This window comes from Phalacrocorax carbo, chromosome 7, assembly GCF_963921805.1.
Source record: "Phalacrocorax carbo chromosome 7, bPhaCar2.1, whole genome shotgun sequence".
In the NCBI taxonomy this organism is placed as follows: domain Eukaryota; kingdom Metazoa; phylum Chordata; class Aves; order Suliformes; family Phalacrocoracidae; genus Phalacrocorax; species Phalacrocorax carbo.
In genome coordinates, this window is record NC_087519.1 from 9,024,482 (window position 1) to 9,044,966 (window position 20,485).

At 54.4% G+C, this 20,485-nt stretch overlaps 1 protein-coding gene across 3 annotated transcripts in view; it reads right to left on the reverse strand.

Moving 5' to 3' along the window:
- Window positions 1–18,109, reverse strand: part of NTRK3 (neurotrophic receptor tyrosine kinase 3) — a 229,825-nt gene extending 211,716 nt beyond the window's left edge. The window contains exon 1 of one of the 3 annotated variants that reach the window (XM_064456204.1): window positions 17,086–18,109. In XM_064456204.1, coding sequence (XP_064312274.1) covers window positions 17,086–17,333 — 248 coding nt within the window. In that variant the 5' untranslated portion in view covers window positions 17,334–18,109. The remainder of the gene's footprint in view (window positions 1–17,085) is intronic. The other 2 variants (XM_064456205.1, XM_064456206.1) reach the window with 2 other exon arrangements.
- Window positions 18,110–20,485: the final 2,376 nt, after the last annotated feature.

Below are 20,485 nucleotides of genomic sequence, written 5' to 3' on the forward strand. Positions count from 1 at the left end.
GGCAATGGCCCTGCTAGCACCCCACTGATCTGAGATAACCATTGCTGAAGGACACGTTTCCTTGCCTTTTGGTAACATTACAGTTACACCAAGAGCCTCCACACACCCAGCATCTCTTCCCGGACCCAGACAAGTGGTAAAGCACTCCAAGAGCTCAGCATGCGAGACAGACCCCTTCATGGATGAACTTGCTGGAAGACCTCACTCTTCCTGATGTCTACCGACAGGGATCAAGCCCTCATATAAAACCCGGCAAGAGGCATCAAGCTATCCTCCCCTACCTCTGCAAAATAACCAGTGGGCCACCACCTCTCCACAAGCCTCTAAACATACAGGGACTCAGGCATCTTCCCTTGGGGACACATCTGTACTCCAGCTGCCACCAGCAGTTTCCCAGCCTTTTTCCTGATAAATAAATGCCTGCAGGGTGCAGGGAGATATTGCAGGAGGCAGCACCTCGAGGTACCTATAATCACCTCTCAACTTCCCAACCAAGCATGTGATCCAGGAAAATCCCCATCTACAGACCCAAATCACCCAGGGCCATCTCCTTGTGCTTGGGAAACGTGCCCAGCTCCCCCAGTCAGGGATGTTCTTTCTGACAGTCACGGTGAATATTTTCCCCTGCTTATTCGATAATATCTGGAAAGGGCCATGAAATGGGCAGCTTAGCAATTCTCCACTGCACGGGGGTGAAGGCTGAGGTGCTCTCTGCCAGGTCCCAACAACAGCCCAAACATTCATCCTGGCCCCACAGGCCACCACCTGCTCCTCCCCAAAAACATCTCCAGTCCTGGGACTTTCTCAGCCCCCAGCCTTCTTCCAAGGGTAATTTGACCCCTCTGATGGTGTTTTTTCCCCCTTGTTTGCCTCTGAACTCTCTCCAGTTTGTCAATGTTCCTGTAATAAGGTGCCTCAAACTGAAGCTGTGTTCCTGGGTTTTATTATTATTATTTTGGGGGGCTCTGTCATGTTTGGGTTTAATAAGGAAAGCCAGCTTGTAGCTCTGCTCCCGCAGCTCCCCCTCTCCCCAGACGCAGCCCATTGCTATTTGTTTAGGGCCCTAAGCCAGTTCTCAGTCCATTTGGCAGCGTCATATCCAAGGCAAACTGAACTAATTTTAAGAGTAAGATTTGGCGAGACACTATATCAAATGCTTTGCTAAATCCAAATATATTAGGATTTCCACGTTCTGCTCAGCCACTAATTTTGCGATTCCATCAAAAAGAAAAAGCAATCAGGTTTGTCTGGCAAGATTTATTCTTTCTAAATCCCTGCTGTTATTGCTCATGCTTTCCTTATCCTGTAGTGCTTCACTTTCTTAATACTGAAGGACTGGAAGCGTTTGCTGGAAATTTATTTTTGCTATTTATATGGATTTTGAAAATCTGCCTCTGCTCTCCTCCGCTGCCCCCTGCCTTCCCCATTGTTGTTAGCATCCCTGTGCTGCCACCATATACATCTCTTCCTCCGTCCTCCTCCCAAAGCCAGAGCATAGTGGTATCATAACCCCAGTGTTAATACACAACTCGCCTCAGACACAAGATACAGAAGAAAAACCAATTAAAAACAAAAAAAAGCTGTTTGGCAGCAGGAGAAAGGCCTAAAGGAAACACCCAGCTGGGTCAAGCCCAGGTCCATTGCAGAGCACTGCCAGCAATGTGAGCAGTTAATATTAATGCCTGAATCAGCCATCATAGAGCATCACCTCATTTTTCTTGCAAGTCTTCTGGCAACAACCCTCTGGGCAATCAGGCAGAGTTAAGCCACAAAAGACACCGGTCAGTGCCTTTCCAGAGGACACACATGGCCCGTGGAGGGTCAGGACCAGCACGTCTATAAACCAAACCCTGAATTACTTGAGTGGTTGAGGAGCTCCTCCAGGCTTGGGGCTTACAGACAGAGTCAGAAAGGGCTGTGCTCCCCTGTCCTAGGATGGTGTGACAGCTTCCCACTCTTACCTTGGGGATTTGGGACACCTAGAAAGCCACATCACAAGGCACTCAGACCTCCTGCAATATTTTTCTCTACAGGGAGCCAAGCAGAAGTCTCTAAACTCTGTGCACACAGCAGCTTTGCAGAGAGCACCATCCCAAAACACGATGGTGATCCCATCCTGGCTTTGACTGTGCATCTTCTGCTGTGTGCTCCACTGATCTCCATGGGAGCAGGGCAGAGCTGCTCACGCATTTCAGGGTAATGCTCACTCCTGCTCGTTAGACAGAAAAAGGCAGCTGTGTTGGAGCATAATCGGTTTCTGCTCACTAAGTCCTTAGATGTAGAAAGGCTTAGTATTTTGCACTCCAAATAACACCCTGTCTGGGTGCCAGGTGGGTTTACACCCTCAGGATGTCCCATCCAGCCACAGCAAAACAGCAGCACTACCAGCCTGGATCAAGGCCGAGCCTCCCACACGGGCCAAGCCATCGGCTCTAGCCACAACCTTTCCCACAAAGACACAAACACCTCCTCTTGCACTCCCTGGCACAGCCCAGCATGCCCAGCCTGAGGAGTGAGGGCAGGGTTACAGACACAGCTCATGGCACTGGGCTGATGCCCCCATTCTTGGATTCCTACACCTCCCCTGGATCACATCCCTGCCAGAGCCCTTGCCTCAGCTCCTACATGCTGTCCCAGCATTTTCATAAGGGGAAAAAACACAGCATGGTCATCCCAGAAACTCAGGGATCAGAAACAGGGCAGCAGCATCCAGCAGAAGATGGAGATGGTTCTCCATTACTGCAAGGAACCTCTGCTGCTCACAGCTCCTTCAGTGTTCACTGAAGAAGCTCAGATAGGGACACAGCAAAGCTAGGCTACAGCATGACCCCAAGCACTCAAGGGATAAATGAAGATTTTTCTCTTTACTCTGGCTATTTTTACATCTCAGAAACATGCCCTGGGGGAGCAGCACTTTCCAGGAGCCCTCTTGAAGGCTGGGATGCCTGTGGTCAGGCACAGACTCCACCAACACCCTCCGGTTTGCACCCAGCTGGCTGCAGCCCAGAGGCTGAAGATGACAGCCCAGCCCTGTCCTGCTTCCAGCACAAGGATGACCTTCCCCGCAGGCAGCCAGGCAGAACATCCTCCACCAGCTCCCGCTGGCATGGCAAGTGAGTCCCAGGGCACTGTTAGGAGGGATTAACCCATCCTGGGGCAGCTGCCCTCCATCAACCCATCACTGTACCTTACATCCCCCCCAGCCTCATGACGGCTCAGGATTTACACCACAGGCAGAGCAAGAGGGTTGGCAGCAGAAAAATGATGGGGACAGAGGATTTACAGGGAAGTGCCAGTTTCAGGGGAGGTAGAGTGAAGCAGACTGTGATTTACAGGGTCAGCAGCAATTTACACAGCAGGTAGCACTGAGGAGGCAAGGATTTACTGGGCCAGGGGAGACGTACTTTTATGGGTGTTTATTAGGAAATGAGTGTCTCCTTCCCCTGACCGCTGTGACCCAGGGAGGGGCACAGGAGCAGATGGATTTACAACAAGCCTCCCCCTTGCTCCGGAGGTCATGGATAGGCCAGCATCCGGGACCCTCCCCGTCTCGGTGTGGCTGCAGCTGGCTTCTGCTTGAACACGGTACCCTCAGGGTCATTTCAGTGCATTCCTGTCCTGCCACTGCCCCAAGACAGCACTCCAAGGCCCGGCTTGGTGGTCAGTCCCTCCAGGGAGCCTACAAATAGAAAATCCTCAGACGTGTCCTCAGGCTGGAGGCCCTTCCTCCTGGCAAGCCCCACAGCCCCTCCCTGCCAGCCCATCTGCTGGCAATGAGGCAGCATTTCTCCTGATGCCAAGGCTCCTCACCGCCACCGGGATGGGCCTGCCAGGCTGGCAACAGGCAGGCAGGGGTCACAGTCTGCCATCCATCCATCCCAGTGCTGCCAGCAGACACACACAAGTAACATCATCCAGTCTCCAGTCCTATTTTCCAGCTGTTTCTGCCACCCAGCAGGAGCCAGGGTTTGGGGTCAACCCTACATGAGCAACCTGAGCACATCGGTTTGGGCAAGCAGGTCCTTTCCCTCTCCCACCACATCTTCCCCCCAACTCCTGAACTGCAGCAGGGCTGGTGGGGTACGCGCACCTCGAGTGCATGGTGCAAAAGTGAAGGGTGGCAGCATGTTTGGGTCTCCAGCTGTCACAAACCCCCCAGCCAGGCTCATACTAGTAGCATCCTGAACTCGAAGGTGCCAGGCTGGGCACAAAGACATGCAGGTGATGCCTGGCCTGCTCACACTGCTAGGGGTTAACCTCAAGAGTTGCACATGGAGTAAGAAAAGTAAAGAAATATATAGGAAAAGTTGTCCCAGCACCGAGACCCTGGTTTCCACTCTGCCATGTTGTGACTTCCTCCCATCAGCACACACCGCACTGTGTGGGACACTCAGGGAAGTGTGATAGGTGCCATGCTGGCCTCTGCCACCCCAGGAGGTGCTAGGACCAGCTCGGCTTAATGTTCTGGAGCGAGTCAGGAAAGCCTGTCGCCCCCAGCCCTTCCCTGCCACTACTCTCTGTCAGTGGTACAGGCTGAGGGCTGCCTATGCAGAAGTGATGTTTGCAACACATCATGGCCTAGGGACCAAAAATTCAACCGTGCCAGCAGGAGGGTGCCCCTAGATGACATGCCACCCGATTCTTACATGCCTCTACATTTACTCCCCAAAAAGACACCAGGTCTGGTTCACAACATAAAACATGGAGAATTTGGTCCTAGTGGAGCCCAAGAAAAAGGGAATTCACTCAGACATTTCATCTGCCTCATTCTCCAGACACTCCCCAGACCCTATTTTGCAGCAGACACCGAGAGACCACGTGCTCAGCAAGGACAATCCCTGCAGGGGACACACAATTTCTCACAGCATTGGGTTGCTCGGCTCTGGGGTGCAATAGGGCCAGCTGCCACTAATAGAGAGAGGGGAAAGGCTCCAAGTATTGACCACAGACACCCATGAAAGCATCAAGCACTGCCCAGCACAGCATAAACATGATGAAAATAAAGTCGTGAGCAGCCTGCACAGGCAAGAGAAGAAGTTTCTTACTTTCATTTTGGAGAGACAGTACCTTTGCGGTGCAGGCAGGTTACTAGTCACCCTGGGCAATGTCCCAGTGCATAAGAGCCCAGATAACATCCCATTGCTCATAGGTGAGGGCTCACTCCCAGCACAACCCAGCTGATCCTGCAGCTCCTCAGGGGCATCTCCCCAGCAGAGGAACACTGGCACACACCACCACCAGGGCAGCACCCATAGCAACCTGCTTCTCTTCCCTGTGTAGAACTTCCAGAGAGGTATGACAGCAGCATCCAACCCTCACAATATCCCTGAACAAAAACCCGTCCATCTTCACCCAAACCACAAGCAGCAGCAATGCCATTGTCCCCACCCCTCTACCCCAAAGTTTGACTAAAGCTCAGGAGTGTCTTTGCTTTTATAAATCTCTGCCTTTTAACGATGGCTTCAAGGCTCAGAGAAAAAAGGCCCATTAAACTCACTGAATAAGTTAATGGGGCAGAGAGAATCCATTTCAAAGCCACCCCAGGCTATTTTCCTCTGGAGCTAAAGCCTGAATAAGCAAAAAGGAAAAATTAAAACTGTACAGTGCTTTGCCAATAAATAACCCCCAGTGTAATCCGTTACCAGGCAGGCCTCCATTTGCAGAGATAATAGGATGCAGATCAGTTGCAAACCACCTTCCCTTGCAGGGACCACCACCTTTTGATTGCAATTAGCTGTGCCATGGCAGGAACTTCCATCTCCTGCCTGTCCCCTTCCACCTGCCCAGGCAGGAGGGGGATGGCACACCCTGCAGAGAATTACCTAAATCCAGCACTTAGCTTTACAGTTCCTCAACACCCATGCTCTAAGCACACATCCTTGCTTCTCTGCTTCCTTTCTCACCGCCCTCCTGTCTGTTCATACCCCTTCACTCCTGTCTTCTCTCCCCCTTTCACCAGCAGCACTGGGGGTTGTTCCCTTGCCCATGAACCAGAGCCCACACGAAGCTGCTCCTCCCCAAACACTTAAAAAACAAGCACACATCCCAGAGAGGGCGGGGAGGAAATCCCTGTTTGTAAATGTTGATCCCACTAGACACAGTTTGTTTACTATTTAATATTTAAAGATGTTAATTAAGTCTCTGAATAAATAAATCTATGTTACCCGTGCCTTTTGGAAGGCTGGGATCCTTCCCCCAGGGCCAGGGCAGCCTGGAGCACACTGGGTGCTGGGCAGCCTGCTGGGGCTGGGGACAAGCCTGGGCCAAAGCCTGAGGATCCCACCAAAATACCTTCTGGAGGGGAGAGCTTATCTGCAACACAAAGCAACATCAGGCACAACTCAGGCAGAGGACACTGGGGACTCTGGCCATTAAGACCCAGAGGAGAACACTGGCAGGGCAAAGCACAGAGATGAGGGTTTCCTGGCAGGGTTGCCCAAAGCAGTGCCTCTTGGCCACAAGATGGAATCTCAGCTTCAACCAAGCAGCCAAGTGCTTGTGCTCCCAAGGGCCAGAGGATCAACCCGCAGAGTGCTGGGAGGACACAAAGACAGGCAGCAACACACATCACCACAGCTCACCACCAAGCAGACAGCCAAGGCTGTTCTGGGAACAAGCTACAGACACCCTCCTCCCTCCCAGCTGACCCCCTGCCCAGAGCCAAGGCAGGCAATGCACACAGCTTTGAAATGAGAGCATCCCAGCTTCAGCTCCTCTTCCCAAAACCACTGCTGCAGTGTCTTGTAAGGAACACTGCAACTGCCTGCCTTCCTCACCCACAGACCCCAACATCCCTCAGTGCCCACACCTCAGCTCTTCCACCTGATGCCTCTTCAGCCTCATTAGACTCTGCTTCTCCCAAATCCACTCCAGATGTACTATGCACCTTGCTCTTAAACCCCCAGGGTGACAGGCCCCACAGAGCTCCCTGTCACACAGGCTCCCTCTCTGCCCAGCCAGCATCCCTGTGCCACATCAGAGCCCTGCATGGACTCCCCAAGCTCAGGTTTTGCTCTGATGCTCCCACGGACACCCTCTAGCATCTGCCCCAACCTGAAGTAAGGGGCACAGCCCTTGCCAAGGGAGCACCAGGCTGCCGCCCTGATCCTGACCTGGCTCTGTGCTACTCTTCCCTCCCCACTGCCGAGCCTGAACAGCCCGTGAGACTGCCAGCAGTACAGATGTGTCCAAACCCATGTGAGGCTCAAACTAGGAAACAGTCCCCAGTAACAGTCAGCTTCTCTGAACTGGCAAGAGGAGAGCCCCAGGAGGACAAGGGTGCTCTCTGCAGGCCAGGGAGCCAGGAATAAACAGCATCCTTGTCCCACTGAACTTTGCTTGCTTCCCAGGCTGCTCAGCAGCAGCCACCAAGCGACTCAATGGTTTTCAGCTCACTTTTCCTGTGATATATTTTGGCTGGAAGAGCACAGGCAAGGCAGGAGACATCCAAAACCAGGACCCACATCTTTGCCCCAGGAGCACCCAGGCACATTCCAGAGGCAAGAGGTTTGGTGAGCAAGAGAGATCTTTCCAGCCACACAAGTCACCAGAGCTCCCCAGAGGCAATCCATTTTGTACTGGAATGGACACGAGGTATGCTCAAGCTGGTCTTGCCTATCTGGGTTAGATGCAGGCAGAAGGAGAGCTGTGGTCCATGTCAAGGGCAGGCAGCCCAAGGGAACATTTGCACAGCTAGATCACAGACCAAAGAGCCAGGACTCCTGGTTCCCAACCCAGGTCACTGCACAGCATTTCCATGGGAAGTATGGGATGGGGGATGAGGCTAGAGCTGCTCCAGGAGCAGAAAGAAGGTGAGCAGCTGGAGGCACCCAGGCTCTCCCCCATGTGGCTTCATGTCCCAGCAAGGTCAGGAGTTATAGCCCAGCATCACTGTGGCTCAGCTGAGCACTCATTCCTAATTTGTCCTGGCAAAACCCTGTGCATGCAAGGTCCTCAGCAGCACCCAGATGCCCAGCATCTGTCTGAGCTTTCCCAATTAACATTTCCTAGTGGGAACTGCCTGGGGAAAGCTCAGGGAGAGCCAGTTAAAGGACAGCCTTGCACAGCCCAGGAGGATGGGGACTTCACCATGCTCACATCTGCTGCTACCCACTTCTCAGTCCCTCAGGGACAGCACGGGGCAGCCAAAGGCACCAGTGTCCTGTGCCCTCCCCAGCACAACCAAATCCAGCATGGAGCTATAGGAGAGCTGCAGGGAAGGGGCTGCATGGGAGATGGCACCTGTGCTCAGCATCTCTCTGCATCCTTCCCTGGAGCCCTGGGATCCTAAGGCCATTTAGTTGTCGTTTCAACAAGCACCAAGGTCAAGGACAAGCACCCCAAGCCACCCATCTGTGCTATCACACCATCACACTCCCTTAGGAATCCTTCCTGACCTCTCTGCTCCACTGCTGGGACTTTAATTTTTAATTAAATAAGCTGTTTTCCTTTCCATTTAGGCAGATTGAAGCTGGAAGAAGGGAAAGATGGAAGTGATGGCACATGCTGGAGTGGGGGATACAGGATGGGGATGGTCTCTAAGAGGCTCCATTACCTCCTACACCGGAGCATTGGGTGGCAGCTGGAGGAAAGCTGGCTGCACACATGCAGCCAGGTTCTGGCTCCTCCTTTAGCTCCCCAGCTGCTATGTCCCATGAAAACTAGCCAAAAATACAGCACACATTTTCCTGGTGCTACACTTCAAGGCAAGCAGGGGCTAGGTCTCACACAGAGGGCAACAGGGCAGGACACCCAGCCCCATAGGGTCTAGAAACAGAGTGGTACATGGAGGATGGAGATGCACAAGGGCACATGCAGCAGGGCTCATGGAGAAGCCCTACTAGCTGGACACCGACTCCAGTGCAGCCTTCTAAGTGGACCAGAGAGATTTTAATCTCCTTTTCTTGGCCCAAGCCCCAAGCAACATCACTGCTCTAACCCACACCCATCACCCACTCCCCTCACACATCCACCCCAATACCATGATGCTGGGGACACATTTGCTGTTGCGTTGCAGGACCACTGGGTGTCATAGCCCTTCCACCATGCTGCACATGGCAATCACCAGCAAGGAAATAACTAGCCCATCTTGGACCCAGCTGCCAGTGAGAACGAGATATCCCTCAGGAGCTGCACATGGAGGATACTGCAGGGTCAAAACCAGTTTTCTACCACCACTAGGCCTTTCCCCATCTCACAACAGGCTCTTCTCAGCCTTTCCCCACTTGGGGAAGAGCACATGGCCTCTTTAGCTCTCCAACCAGTCCTCCATCCTACTCCTGCAGTAAAGGGTTAATCAGAGAAGCAAATAGCATCAAAGCCACCCTGGAAACATCCAGAGGTAGCTCAGCCTGTGCCCTCTTGCCTCCACATTCATCTGAGGACGCTTCCCATGGATGTTCAATACAGGAGGACCAATATAACAGCCCTGTTTGTCCCCCTCCACACTTGGCCTTTCCTTAAACCTTGGCCAGTGTTGGGCTGAAGAGCCTCCATCCCCACTCTGCTGCTTGCAGGCCAGTTGCACTGCTACTCTGTGCCTCAGTTTCCCCATCAGTAAAATGGGCAGAGCTGTAAGGAACTTCCTTGTGGACCCGCACAGCCACAAGCCAGGCGCAGATGGCAGTGCACCACCCGGATCAGACACCTATTGTCCAGCACTTCAAACAGCCCAGAAACACCTCCCCACAACACCTTCACAAAATCTGCAAATCACCCCAGTTCACAGATGGGCTGGGGCTGCACCACTTGCAGCACTGGTTAAGAGCTATTGGTACGTGGGGACGCACTGACTGCATCCTCCTGCAGCAGCACAGAGGAGAAAGCCATGACCCAGCACCCAGCCAGATCCCAGGGGACCATCTGACCCTGTGGGGTGCTTACCTGGGGACCAGTACGCCAAGCTAGGGAGCAGGCGGGAGCCTACCAAGAGGGGTATGGCAGCACAGACACCCCAGAGCAAAGGCTCCTCTCCCGCGTGGCATGCATCAGCCTGACAGCAAGCAAGCGGCTACTTGACCCCTCAGCCCCAGCAGCCCCTGGCCGCTCCTGCACCCCACGCTGCCCCTGATACCACCAGCCCCGCTGGCTCATGGCTCCATCCTCCTCCTCGCCCGTGCCAGCGCAGCCGTGAGCTGAGCTGTCTCATGCTGCCGCTTGCCCTCTAGCGGCACAGCCACCCTCAAACCGGGGGAAGAGAGGAGAGGATGAGCCAGAGCTGAGCCGGGCAGAGGGTGCCCAGGGCGAGCCAGGCTCCGGCTGCCCGGGGAGGGGGGCGCAGGGCAGAGGCTTGGTTGGGACTGGGGGTTATGGTACATCCACGGAGCTGCTCATGCACAAGCACCCCCGCATAAATAGCCTCTGTCTGGAGCAGCCTCACAACACTGGGAGATAAAACATGCAGACTAGCACAGTGCAGCTGTGGTCCTGGTGCCCTGTGCACAGTCCTCCAGGACGTGGAGCATCGCATGGGGCAAGTGGGGCTGCTGCTCCCCATCTCTTCATATGGGGCACAAAGTGCCTGCACAAACTGCAGCCTCGGAACAAGAAACTCACCTCGAAGCACTGCCTCAGCAGGGGTTTTGCTGTTCACCCCTTGGTGCAGAGGCAAGAGAATTTGGGTGAGACCAGAGCCCACATGCTGCTGTCAGACACACCTGCTTAGAAAGCACCTACACAACCTGCTGAAACAACCACTGCAGGAAACCCAAAGCTCAAAATTACTGCCATAGCACAGTGCCTAGTAAATAATACACTGAGTTACAAGCATTATTAACACTCACTTTTGGAAGCCTGGCAGGCTCAGGCGTTGGTTCACTCCATGCTTGACTGCAGCCCCCCCTGAATGGGATGCACCAAATCCAACCATGAACTCATGGGCAACACCTAGCACGGCCACTGCATTGAGCAGGACATGCTCGTGTGCCAGGATAGCACCCTGAGCACAACCTACCTGCAGGACTCCCCAAGGGTGATCCCATGGGACATCCCATGGCCTGCTCGGGGTGTTCACTAAAAGAACCCAGCATTGCTAGGTGCATGGATGGTAACAGGCTTTTGGGAGACCATGAGCAGCCGCATACCAAAGCACATGAGGGTGTCAGCCCCACAGGGGTGAGCTGATGGGGTAGAGCAGACCCAGAGAGCTTTCCCTAACTGAGGTCTATAAAAGCCCCTATCCAGAGGCAACACATCTCCAAGCCTCCAAGGGCAGGAAGGTATGTCCTTCCCCAGTCTCTTCTCCTCCATCTCTGCTTCCCCCTGCCATGAAACACCTGTCTTAGACCTGAAGCATCCCCATATCACCTCTCCAAGCCCAGGGGGACAAGCCAGCAGGCAGAGCTGATGCAGACCACCCCAAACCCTGCTGGAGATGAGGGCTGGAAAGACATCACATGCACCCTGAAAACATCCAGGTCACCAGCCCCTCCTGTCTCAGATCCCACATTCAGCTCATAAAATCCCTGGGAGGTCTTGGCAGGCACCAAAATTGTATCTTCCCTGGAGAAATAGCTGGTATGGGCCCTCTGCAGTCAGGCAATGAAGAAATGGCTAGGGAGCACTTGGGGACCGCAGTGGGATAGGCACGAGAGAGGCAGAGACGCCAGCAGACTCTGGCATGAAAAGACAGGTGACTCAACCCAGAAGGAATCCCATGTCCCAGACAAACCAGGGCTGTAACCCTCAGGTGCCTGGTGTCCTCTGCTCAGTCTTATCTCAGCCACTGCTGGGAAATCAGAGCTGAGACCTGGTCCTGAGGGCTGACTCCTCCAAAAACCATGTTTTATAGCACATCTACCCCAGGTCCTTCCTCTCTGCTCCCACACATGACCTGGAGGGCTGTAAAAGTACTGGAGGTCCCAGACATTGCCTGTGCCAAGCAAGTGCCTCCCTCCACAACTGGTCAGCAGGGAGAACGGTCATAAGAGCAGGAAAGGAGCCAGCAGCCAGCCCAGGGGATGCACCCAGCCCTGGGTGCCCCTCGTGCAGGTTTAGCTACTTTGGTGCACAGGGCAGCATCCACTGTGGACTTGATCCCCTGAAGCAAGCGGGATGATACAGGGACAGTGAGGACCAGTGTTCACAGCTTAAGGCACCGCTAGAGCTTCAAGGCCACATCTCAACCCACCTCCTTGTCACAAACATCTCTGCACTCTCTTGTGTCCTCACAGCCTCATGCTGCACCCACCTCCCCCTTCTAACATGCTTCAGGAGAGCCGATCTGCATAAACAAGAGCCCTGAAAAAGAAAGCTGGATTGAATTAGGGACCTTTTGAATGGCGTCTGCAGCAACCAAAGCCTCTGGGACCAGGAGAGGGGAGGAACAACAGGATGGGAGGCTTTGGAAATGCAGAGCCCTTCATCTCCAGAAAGCAGCAGCACACAAGACACACTGGGCACACTGTGACTGATTCACAGAGTGGGGGGAAAGTTTGTGCCCTGTTGTCAGAAGCAGAGCAATCACCAACTTGAGCATCACAGGAGCCCCTTTCCCAGCCGTTTGAGCCACCAAAGCAAGTTCTGCTCCCTCCAGACCTTCCAGGAAGATGCCTGCCCTTTCTTTCTTCCCTCCTTCCCAGAATCAGGTGCACATGGGCATCACTGGTGCCTTGCCTTTCCCGGCACCGGCAGTGAAGGGGTGCTACTGCTCTGTGCACCCCCTCACTCTCCCCCACGCCACGTGGTCCCAGCTATCGCGCAGCAAGTGGGGGCTGCACTGCCGCTCGCCCCCCACAGTGCCCGGCTCTGACGTGGCTCTCCCACCCCCGGCCAGGCCCACAGGATGGAGCAGATGCTGCCATGGGCTTGAGGGACAGCCTAGCCGGAAAGGGTGGGACTGCTCTTCTTGTCCATGGGGGGAAAAAGATGCTTCCTCTTGGCCCTGTGAGAGCCCAAAATCCTGCAGCCCATGGTGCTCTGCAACAACCCACCTCCTCTTGAGTTGCTCTGAATTAATCTCACCTGGTTGAAGGCAGCTACGAGCTGCACAAATAAACCCTGCAAACCCACCCATTTGGGTATTTTGTCATGAGAAGCCGCATTCTCCCCTGGTGAGGTTGGGTAAGGGAGCAAGGCTTTATATACTGGGGACATCTCCCTACCTCGAGGGAGCCCAGGGGTGACAAGTGCAGGCCACTGCCGCCTGCCTGGCAGCATCTCTGCAGTGCCATAGCAACAGCTGAGAAGTAGGGAGGCCCAGATGGCAAACTCCTCCATCCGTCCTTCCCCACGCGCCGTGCTGGCGCACACAGGCACTGCCCACACTGCCAGAAGGGTAACTCCCCGGCCCACCCCCAGCATGCAGTGCCTGCCGTCACCCCGACATGTGGCAGCACAGGTGAGCCCAGCCACACCGTGTACTGGCCAGACCCCCCATGGTACCATGGATGAGGACCCAAAGCGGCAAAATGCCCCAACTGCTGGACACATGGGGGCAGAAGAGGTTTTGTGCTGCAGGACCCCCAGGACTGAAGTTCTCCCTGTGCATCTGGTCTTTTTAGGGAGGTCTTGCAAAGGATGGAGCCCCATGCCACAGGGGTGAGGCTGTGTTAGGGGAACCTTGAACATCCCCACAAGTCACCCCCGGCTGGGAACACAGCAATGGCTACTACGCTGCACAAGAAAAAGCAATGGCATGAACATACCCAAGCCCCACAGTCATCCTCTCCCTGAATCAGGAAGGGGAAGTCCAGCAGCATGACTCCAAACCAAAGCCATCTCAACCAGGGGTCAAGCCAGCCCCTCAGCTAGACAGGACCCTTGGCAGCTCTCACAGGGATCTCTGTGCAGAGCCACATCCCCAGGGACGTGATCTGAAATTGGATAAGTTTCTGGGCAGGCTGGGAAAGGGTAGAGGGACAGCAGCCAACCCAACCTTCTCCTCCATCTCAGGAGAAGAACCTCCTGCCCTTTCCCTGCTCCACCACTGACCTGGCACCGACTAGATATGCACAAAGGTTGTGTGCCACCATCTCCCCAGTCCAGCTGGAGCAGGAGCCACCCAGCCCTGGCTGCAGCTGCTCTGCTTTGCTCTCCCTGAAAAGGGGGACGGATGGGAAACCAGAAGTGGCAGCAAATGGAGCAAAGACCATTCATTTGAGGGGTGCAACAGGAGGCTCGATGATGGGGTACCACCCTGCTAGCCTCCATGGGCAGCACTACAGGCCGGGCATCTCCTGTCGTCCTTCTGTCATCCTTGCCTTGGGGGCCTCATCAGCCGCTGAAATGTGAAAAAAGCTCCTGATGGCTTGGTCCCCAGTGCTAGGGAACCTGCCTTGGGTGAGGTGGGCTGGCATGGATGGGCCTTTGCCCTGGCTTGGGGGGGAATAAGACAGATGAGACTAACAAGCCAGCTCACACTGCTTGCTTTCTCCAGCTCTCCGAATGGGCCCTGGCAGCCTTTCATCAGCACCACCCAAGCTCAGATTGCCAAGCTGAGCTTGTCTTTCAGACATGAATAAGGCCCAGCTTGGCCCCAGGGTGGTTTCACGGCCCCATATCCCATCACCTTTTCACCAGCAGCAGGAGGGAGCAGACACCATCACCACCTTCCCCAGCACCTGTGGGGAAGACCCAGCTGGAACATGGAATCCCCCAGCCGCAGGGACAGGGCTAAGCCTCCCCTACTGACCCCCCAGCCCAGTGCCCACTCGCTGCTCACAAACAAGGCAAGCTACCTGAAGAAGCCAAGCTCCTGGTGAGCCTGGCAAGCAGGGGGAGCATCATTCAGTGCCCAGCTGAATCAGACCCACATGCCAGGAGTGATTCAGCGATGACCAGGCTGGGCTTCAACACACCCCTCGCCCCAGCACCTACTATAGGGAAGCTGGCAAGGAGAGGCCTGACATTGAGCTGAGAGGGTGCAGGACACAATGCTTCCCACGCAGGAGCACGAACACAGGGTCAACCCTGGCTGCCAGTAGTGACTCCTTTGCTAGAAAGCAGCCCCTCCACCCAAACCATCCCTCTGCTCCCATAAGCACTCTCTGTGAACCACTACCACCTCCCCAGGAAGCACAGACCCCTGGGGAAAGTTTTCCCTCATACTCAGCCTCAGCCCCTCACAGCATTTTGGGGTTCACCCCAGTCCTGTGCCTTGGCCCTGAAGCCCAGGGAGGAAGGTGTGGGACCAGCAGCAATGCAGGGGTCGAGGGAACATGTTTTGCTCAGTGTGGAGCAGAGATGCATACAACATCCAGCAAAAACTGGCACCTTCTCCTTCCCCAACTTAAAAGCAGCTCCTCTCCAAAAAAATTACCCAACATCTCTGTTTCTGGAGTTGAATCTCCCCCCCCCCTTTGTTACAGACTGCTTATCGGCATTTTCAATTTCAAAGCAGAAAAGGCATTTTCTGGGCACAAAGGACTCGCGTAATACTACCTCTCACAGCAGTTCAGACGTGTCTGTGCATCTGACAACGCATACTCGCTCACGCTGGCAGCTTCCAAATCCTTCCCAGCATTTCCTGCTGCTCCCCGCCCCCCAAAGGGTTAAAACCAAACCACAACAAACAGCAATCGCAGGAAAAAACCACGAGTTTCTCTGACTTCCCCAGCATCACCCACGTCCCTCCAGCACCGCAGAGAAAACACTCCAGCACCGCGACACTGGATAAAGATAGGGCAATAGGAAGGGGAACGTTGTATTAGTTTCCCCCTGTACTTTCCCCATTCCTGCTGGGTTTGCAGAGGTTTTCTTTCAAGGCAAAAGCAGGGCTGGGGGCTCAGGGCCAGTGGTGCCTGCTGAAGACCTGCCTGGCCATCACATGAACCTGTAAGCAAGTGGGGAAAGTGGTTCTCCTCATCTTTACCCAGCAAAGGTGACAAGCAGAGCTGCAAAAGCAGCACTGCAATTACTCCACGGCTCTGCTGCAATTGCACTGTGACCAAATAAAACAGCCTCAGGAAGAGCCCCAGAAAAGCTCTCTCCCTCCATGCGACTGTGTGATCGAGGCGAAAAAAAAATAAATAAATAACCCTCCATTACTCATTTCAAACCTTGCTTCATTTAACTGCCAGAATAAAGGATTCCACCTCTTCTCTGCTCAACTCCCACTGGCAACTTGCTCTGGGGGCTACATTTCCCTAAATGCTCACATTTCAATTAGCATTAGAATAATGAAATGGCTCAGAGTTCATCTCACCCAAAAATGTACTGGAAAATAAAAAGCAGAGATTGGAAGAGATGAGAATCTTTTTTTTTCACACACACAGCATGATGGATTCAGGAGAAGGAAATATATTCCTTTCTCGACTCCACGCTGATGAGATTAACACAGGCTTTGCTAACTGCCTCTCCAAACAAGGATAATGCAACTTCAAGTTGATTTTCCAGATAAACAAGCATGCAAACAAACGCAAAGTGCTCAACTAAAAATATCTCCCTGCTCCGATGCTTCTCCCAACCGCCACCACCCCGTGAGGAAAACACACAAATCCTATCGCAGCACCACAGCGAGTTGCAGAATTATAACAATGCGAGTTAAATAAGCTACTTAAGGGGCATCTCACTGTCCTTTTTTTTTTTTCCCTTCCCATTAAAAAGGCGAAACCGCAGATCCCCAGATACACTCAGCCAGGGCAGGGAAGGGAGCATTTTCTGTTGTGCGGATGAAAAATAAATGACATTCTCATCGGATCCAAAGTCTCGAAAAAGAACATGCAGCTCGCAACTTGCTTTTCTTGCCCAATTTGGGTATATATGTGGCTGTGGGGTCCGTCCCGTCTCCTCCCCCCCCCACCCCCCCCGCCTTGCAGAAGCAAACAGCAGCAGCTTTAGCATCTTTGCCTGCTGCTCTCTCTCCTCCTAAGGAAGCAGATCTCATTTACTTTATTCCACTTAAGCCTTGGCCAAACTGTTGCTGGGCTTTATTTTTTTGCCTTTTTTTTTTTTTTTGGGGGGGGGTGCGGGGGGGGGAAGGGGGAAAGCCGGATCTGCGTCCTCTGCACGGGAAGCAGGGCTGAGCCCTGCCAGGCAGCGCAGCAATGCCGAGGGCACCTGAGCCCGGCACAGGCAGCCCAGCCCAGCCCGCACCCTGCGCCGGGAGGGGACGGCGCCCCGGGAGAGCCCAGGGGGACCCCCACTTACATGGAAGTGATGTTCCTTGAGATGTCCGTGATATTGATGCTCGTGTTGCCATTGCTGCTGCCTGAATCCTGCCCTTCCAAGAGAGGGAAGAGGTTCCCATCATCCGGCTTCTTGCAATTGATGTCTGTCTTGCTGCAAAGACAATTAGCAGGGCAAGCCAGCACCGAAAGCAGATAGTCTCCCCAAATGCTCCAGAGCAAAAATACCCTCCAGAAAGTGCACTTGGTAGGGCAAAGAGAGACATCCATCTCCGATTGCTGTTTCTAAAAAAGAGGAGGAGGAGGAAAGGGGGGATGGAGGGAGGGGAAGGGGGGGAAAGGGGGAAGGAAACAAAGACAGAGGGAGAAAAAAAAAAAAAATAAAAACACGACAAAACCTCAAGCGATCAGATGCAAAAATCCTCCAGCAGATGAAATCATGCTGGCAGCTGGCTCGGAGAGGCTGTAATTCCCGCTAGGGCAGGGGCAGCGGCAGCGGGCGGGGATGCATGCCGGCCCGGCCGCCTGCGCCCGCCGCCCGCCGCTCCCCGCCAGCCGCTCCGGAGGATTGCAACGGGAGGCTGGGGAGGCAGCCGGCGAAATAAATAAATAACAAAAAACGGTGCGAAAGTCACCAAGTCCCACCTACTGGGCAGAATTAAAATTGACACACCTGCAAAAAAAACACACAGAGGGAGAGGAGGGGGCGACCTCCCCTTCCCATCGCTTCCCTCCCCCGGCCTGGCCAGCCCTGCTGCGGCGGGCACAAAAAGCAGGGGAGGAGGAGGAGGAGGAAGGCTTGCAAAGCGAGCCGGGCTCTGCAATAAAAAGGATTCCCCACCCCCCCTCCCTCTCCGCTAAAATCAATCTAGGGGAGGGGGGAGAGAGGGGGAAAACACACCCCAGCACTACTGGAGCCCCAGCGCAGCCCCGCCAGCGAAGGAAAAGTTGCAGCTGGGATTAAATTTGTGCTGGGGAGAGCAGAGGGGCTCTGGCTCGGCTCCTGCTTTCTCAGGCTCTTTCGTCTTTTGGAGGAGGACGATGCTGCCTTTCGCTTGGTTTTTGGATGGGTTCCCCCCCCCGCGACCCGGACAGAAGGGTGGAGAGGAAACAAAGATTAAACTGAACTGGAAGAGAATAAGCGCCAGTGTGGATTACAGCATTTTAATTTTTTTTTTCTTTAGAAGATCCTAGCGAGAAGCAGATCAGACGGCTGGGTGGGAAAAAAGCGACTGGAGAGCACCCAGGAAGGACTTTCTAGAAAAGACATACATGCACACATCCCCCTCCAAAATGCAACGGGGACTCAGCCGGCTGCCAGGAAGCGCAGGCAGAAACACCCAGGGTCGGGGCTCCCGTCCTCCCTCCCCTGGCTTCCCCCTTCCCTCCTGCAGCAGATTCTGCAATCAGACATGCAAAAAAAAAAACCAAAATCCTGAAAGAGGAAGACTGAAGTGTTGAAAAGGCTGAGCTCAGAGCACCGAAATGGCATCAGGAGAGCAGTGAGTGCGAGCTGAACAGCAGAGCGAATTAAGATGCATGGTGCATTTTTGGCAAGCACAAACCCAAGCAGATCAGAGCTCTGCTTAATTTGCTCTGCTTTTCTACAGCACTTTTCTGCATGCCTTTCCCCCCCCCCCCCCAATAGTTTCGTGTCTCTGCTCCTCTGCACAGGGACACGGTGGTAAAGGGACGGTTCTGCAGGCAGGAGCACGGGTGAAGGGAGGAATTACAGGTGTAGGACTCTGAATATTTCAAGGGTCTGCTTCTGCCAGGCAGAGGGATCTCTGCACAGGCTGAACCAACACCTCCAGGCTCTGCTATGCACCCCAAACCATACTAGTCAGAAGGAGTAACAGCATTTGGGGGTAAAAAAAAGGGGGGGGGGGGGGGAGTGGGCAAAAGGGGCTGCAGGGAGGATTGACAACCGTGATTCACACACCCACACCCCTCAGTGGGGAGCAGGCTGCCGACAGCCACACTCACAGGTAGCCCATCCCAGTGAGGCACAAGCAGGGCTTGCACTTGGGTAACTCCTTACCCACTGCTGCACAGCCACATTGCAGGCCCTGGGAACAGCAGTGATGTGCAAGGGGCTGCACATACTTGGGGTATCAGTCCTGCTCCTGCAAGGGCTTCTGGGGTGCCAGGGGGCTTCATCACGGCTCCCTAGGAGAACTGGAGGCACTCATCTAGTGAATAAATACCAAAGTGGGAAGGGTGGTTTCTCCCTGAGCCCCACCTGCTTGCAAATTACTAAGTGAGACACCTGGATCCAAAGAGGTCACTGGAGTGCCTGGCACTGCAAGGAAGGGGAGGGGGTGGTGGATCCCCACCCCCATGAGAAGCAGCTCCCATCCTCAAGCACCTGTACAGAGACCATGGCTGGGAAGGCACCAGAGAGAAAAACACCCAGGCATATTTTTTACTCCCTGCCTCAGTTTCCTCACCAGTGTCAGATACCATCCTTGTGGCTCAGCACTGCACTTGGACTGGAGAAGACATTGATGAAGGACACCATGTCATATGTCCCTGCCCATAGGGAACACCAGGCACCCCGCAATGCCCAGCCAGCATACGGGCTCATCCCTCAGCAGCATAGACAACAGGGATGTCACACTACCTGCAAAACCAGTGCCTGGGGTGAAACCAGGGCTTCCTTTATACTGAAGCTGGTGCAAGGTCACAGCCTCCTCATAGCACTTCACATCAATCATGCTATCATGCTTGAAACCAGTGTGAGGCCATCAGCCTACCCTGGTGTGCCACTGTGGGGCCAGTGACAGTGTGGGAACGCATTCAGGGAGCACACACTCGCCTGGGGACCTACTGCAGTTCCACAGCACAGCAAGGTTCTCCTCGGGCAGGTCGGTGCCAAGACCTGGGGGAAGCCACTGTCACCTGGAGGTGCCAGGGTGGCACTGCTTTGTGCAAGGCTGCGTGCATGATCACACTGCACCCTCCTCACCCACCCGGCTGGCACCCTGCCTTGTGTCCCTCCGTCATGCAGGGCATGGGGTTGACTCCTGGCGTGGAGCAGAGCACAACAGCTAACGAACCACAAAACACTCAGAGAGGCTTTCTGGTCCTCCTCTGTAACCCAAGGAAGTTACATGCTTTGTACTCTCCTTGCAAAGACACAGTTTAACCCACAGGAAGTTGGGGAGGTCTCAGGTCGGCGCTCCCAGGTGGGGGGAGGCAGGAGCCCCCTTGCCCCCACGACATGCACACCCCACTTTGACACACGGTGCCAGGCGGGCCCCACTTCAGCAGCTGATGAAGAGGTTTTGTGCCAAGCCACGGCTTCCTCTGCCACTAATAGATAAAGCCGCTGCTCGCAGAGGAAACGTGGCCAGGCAAAGCAGGGGAATGGGAGGAGCGGGAGCATCCAGCTGGGTGACCAGAGGGCAGGCGGAAGGTAG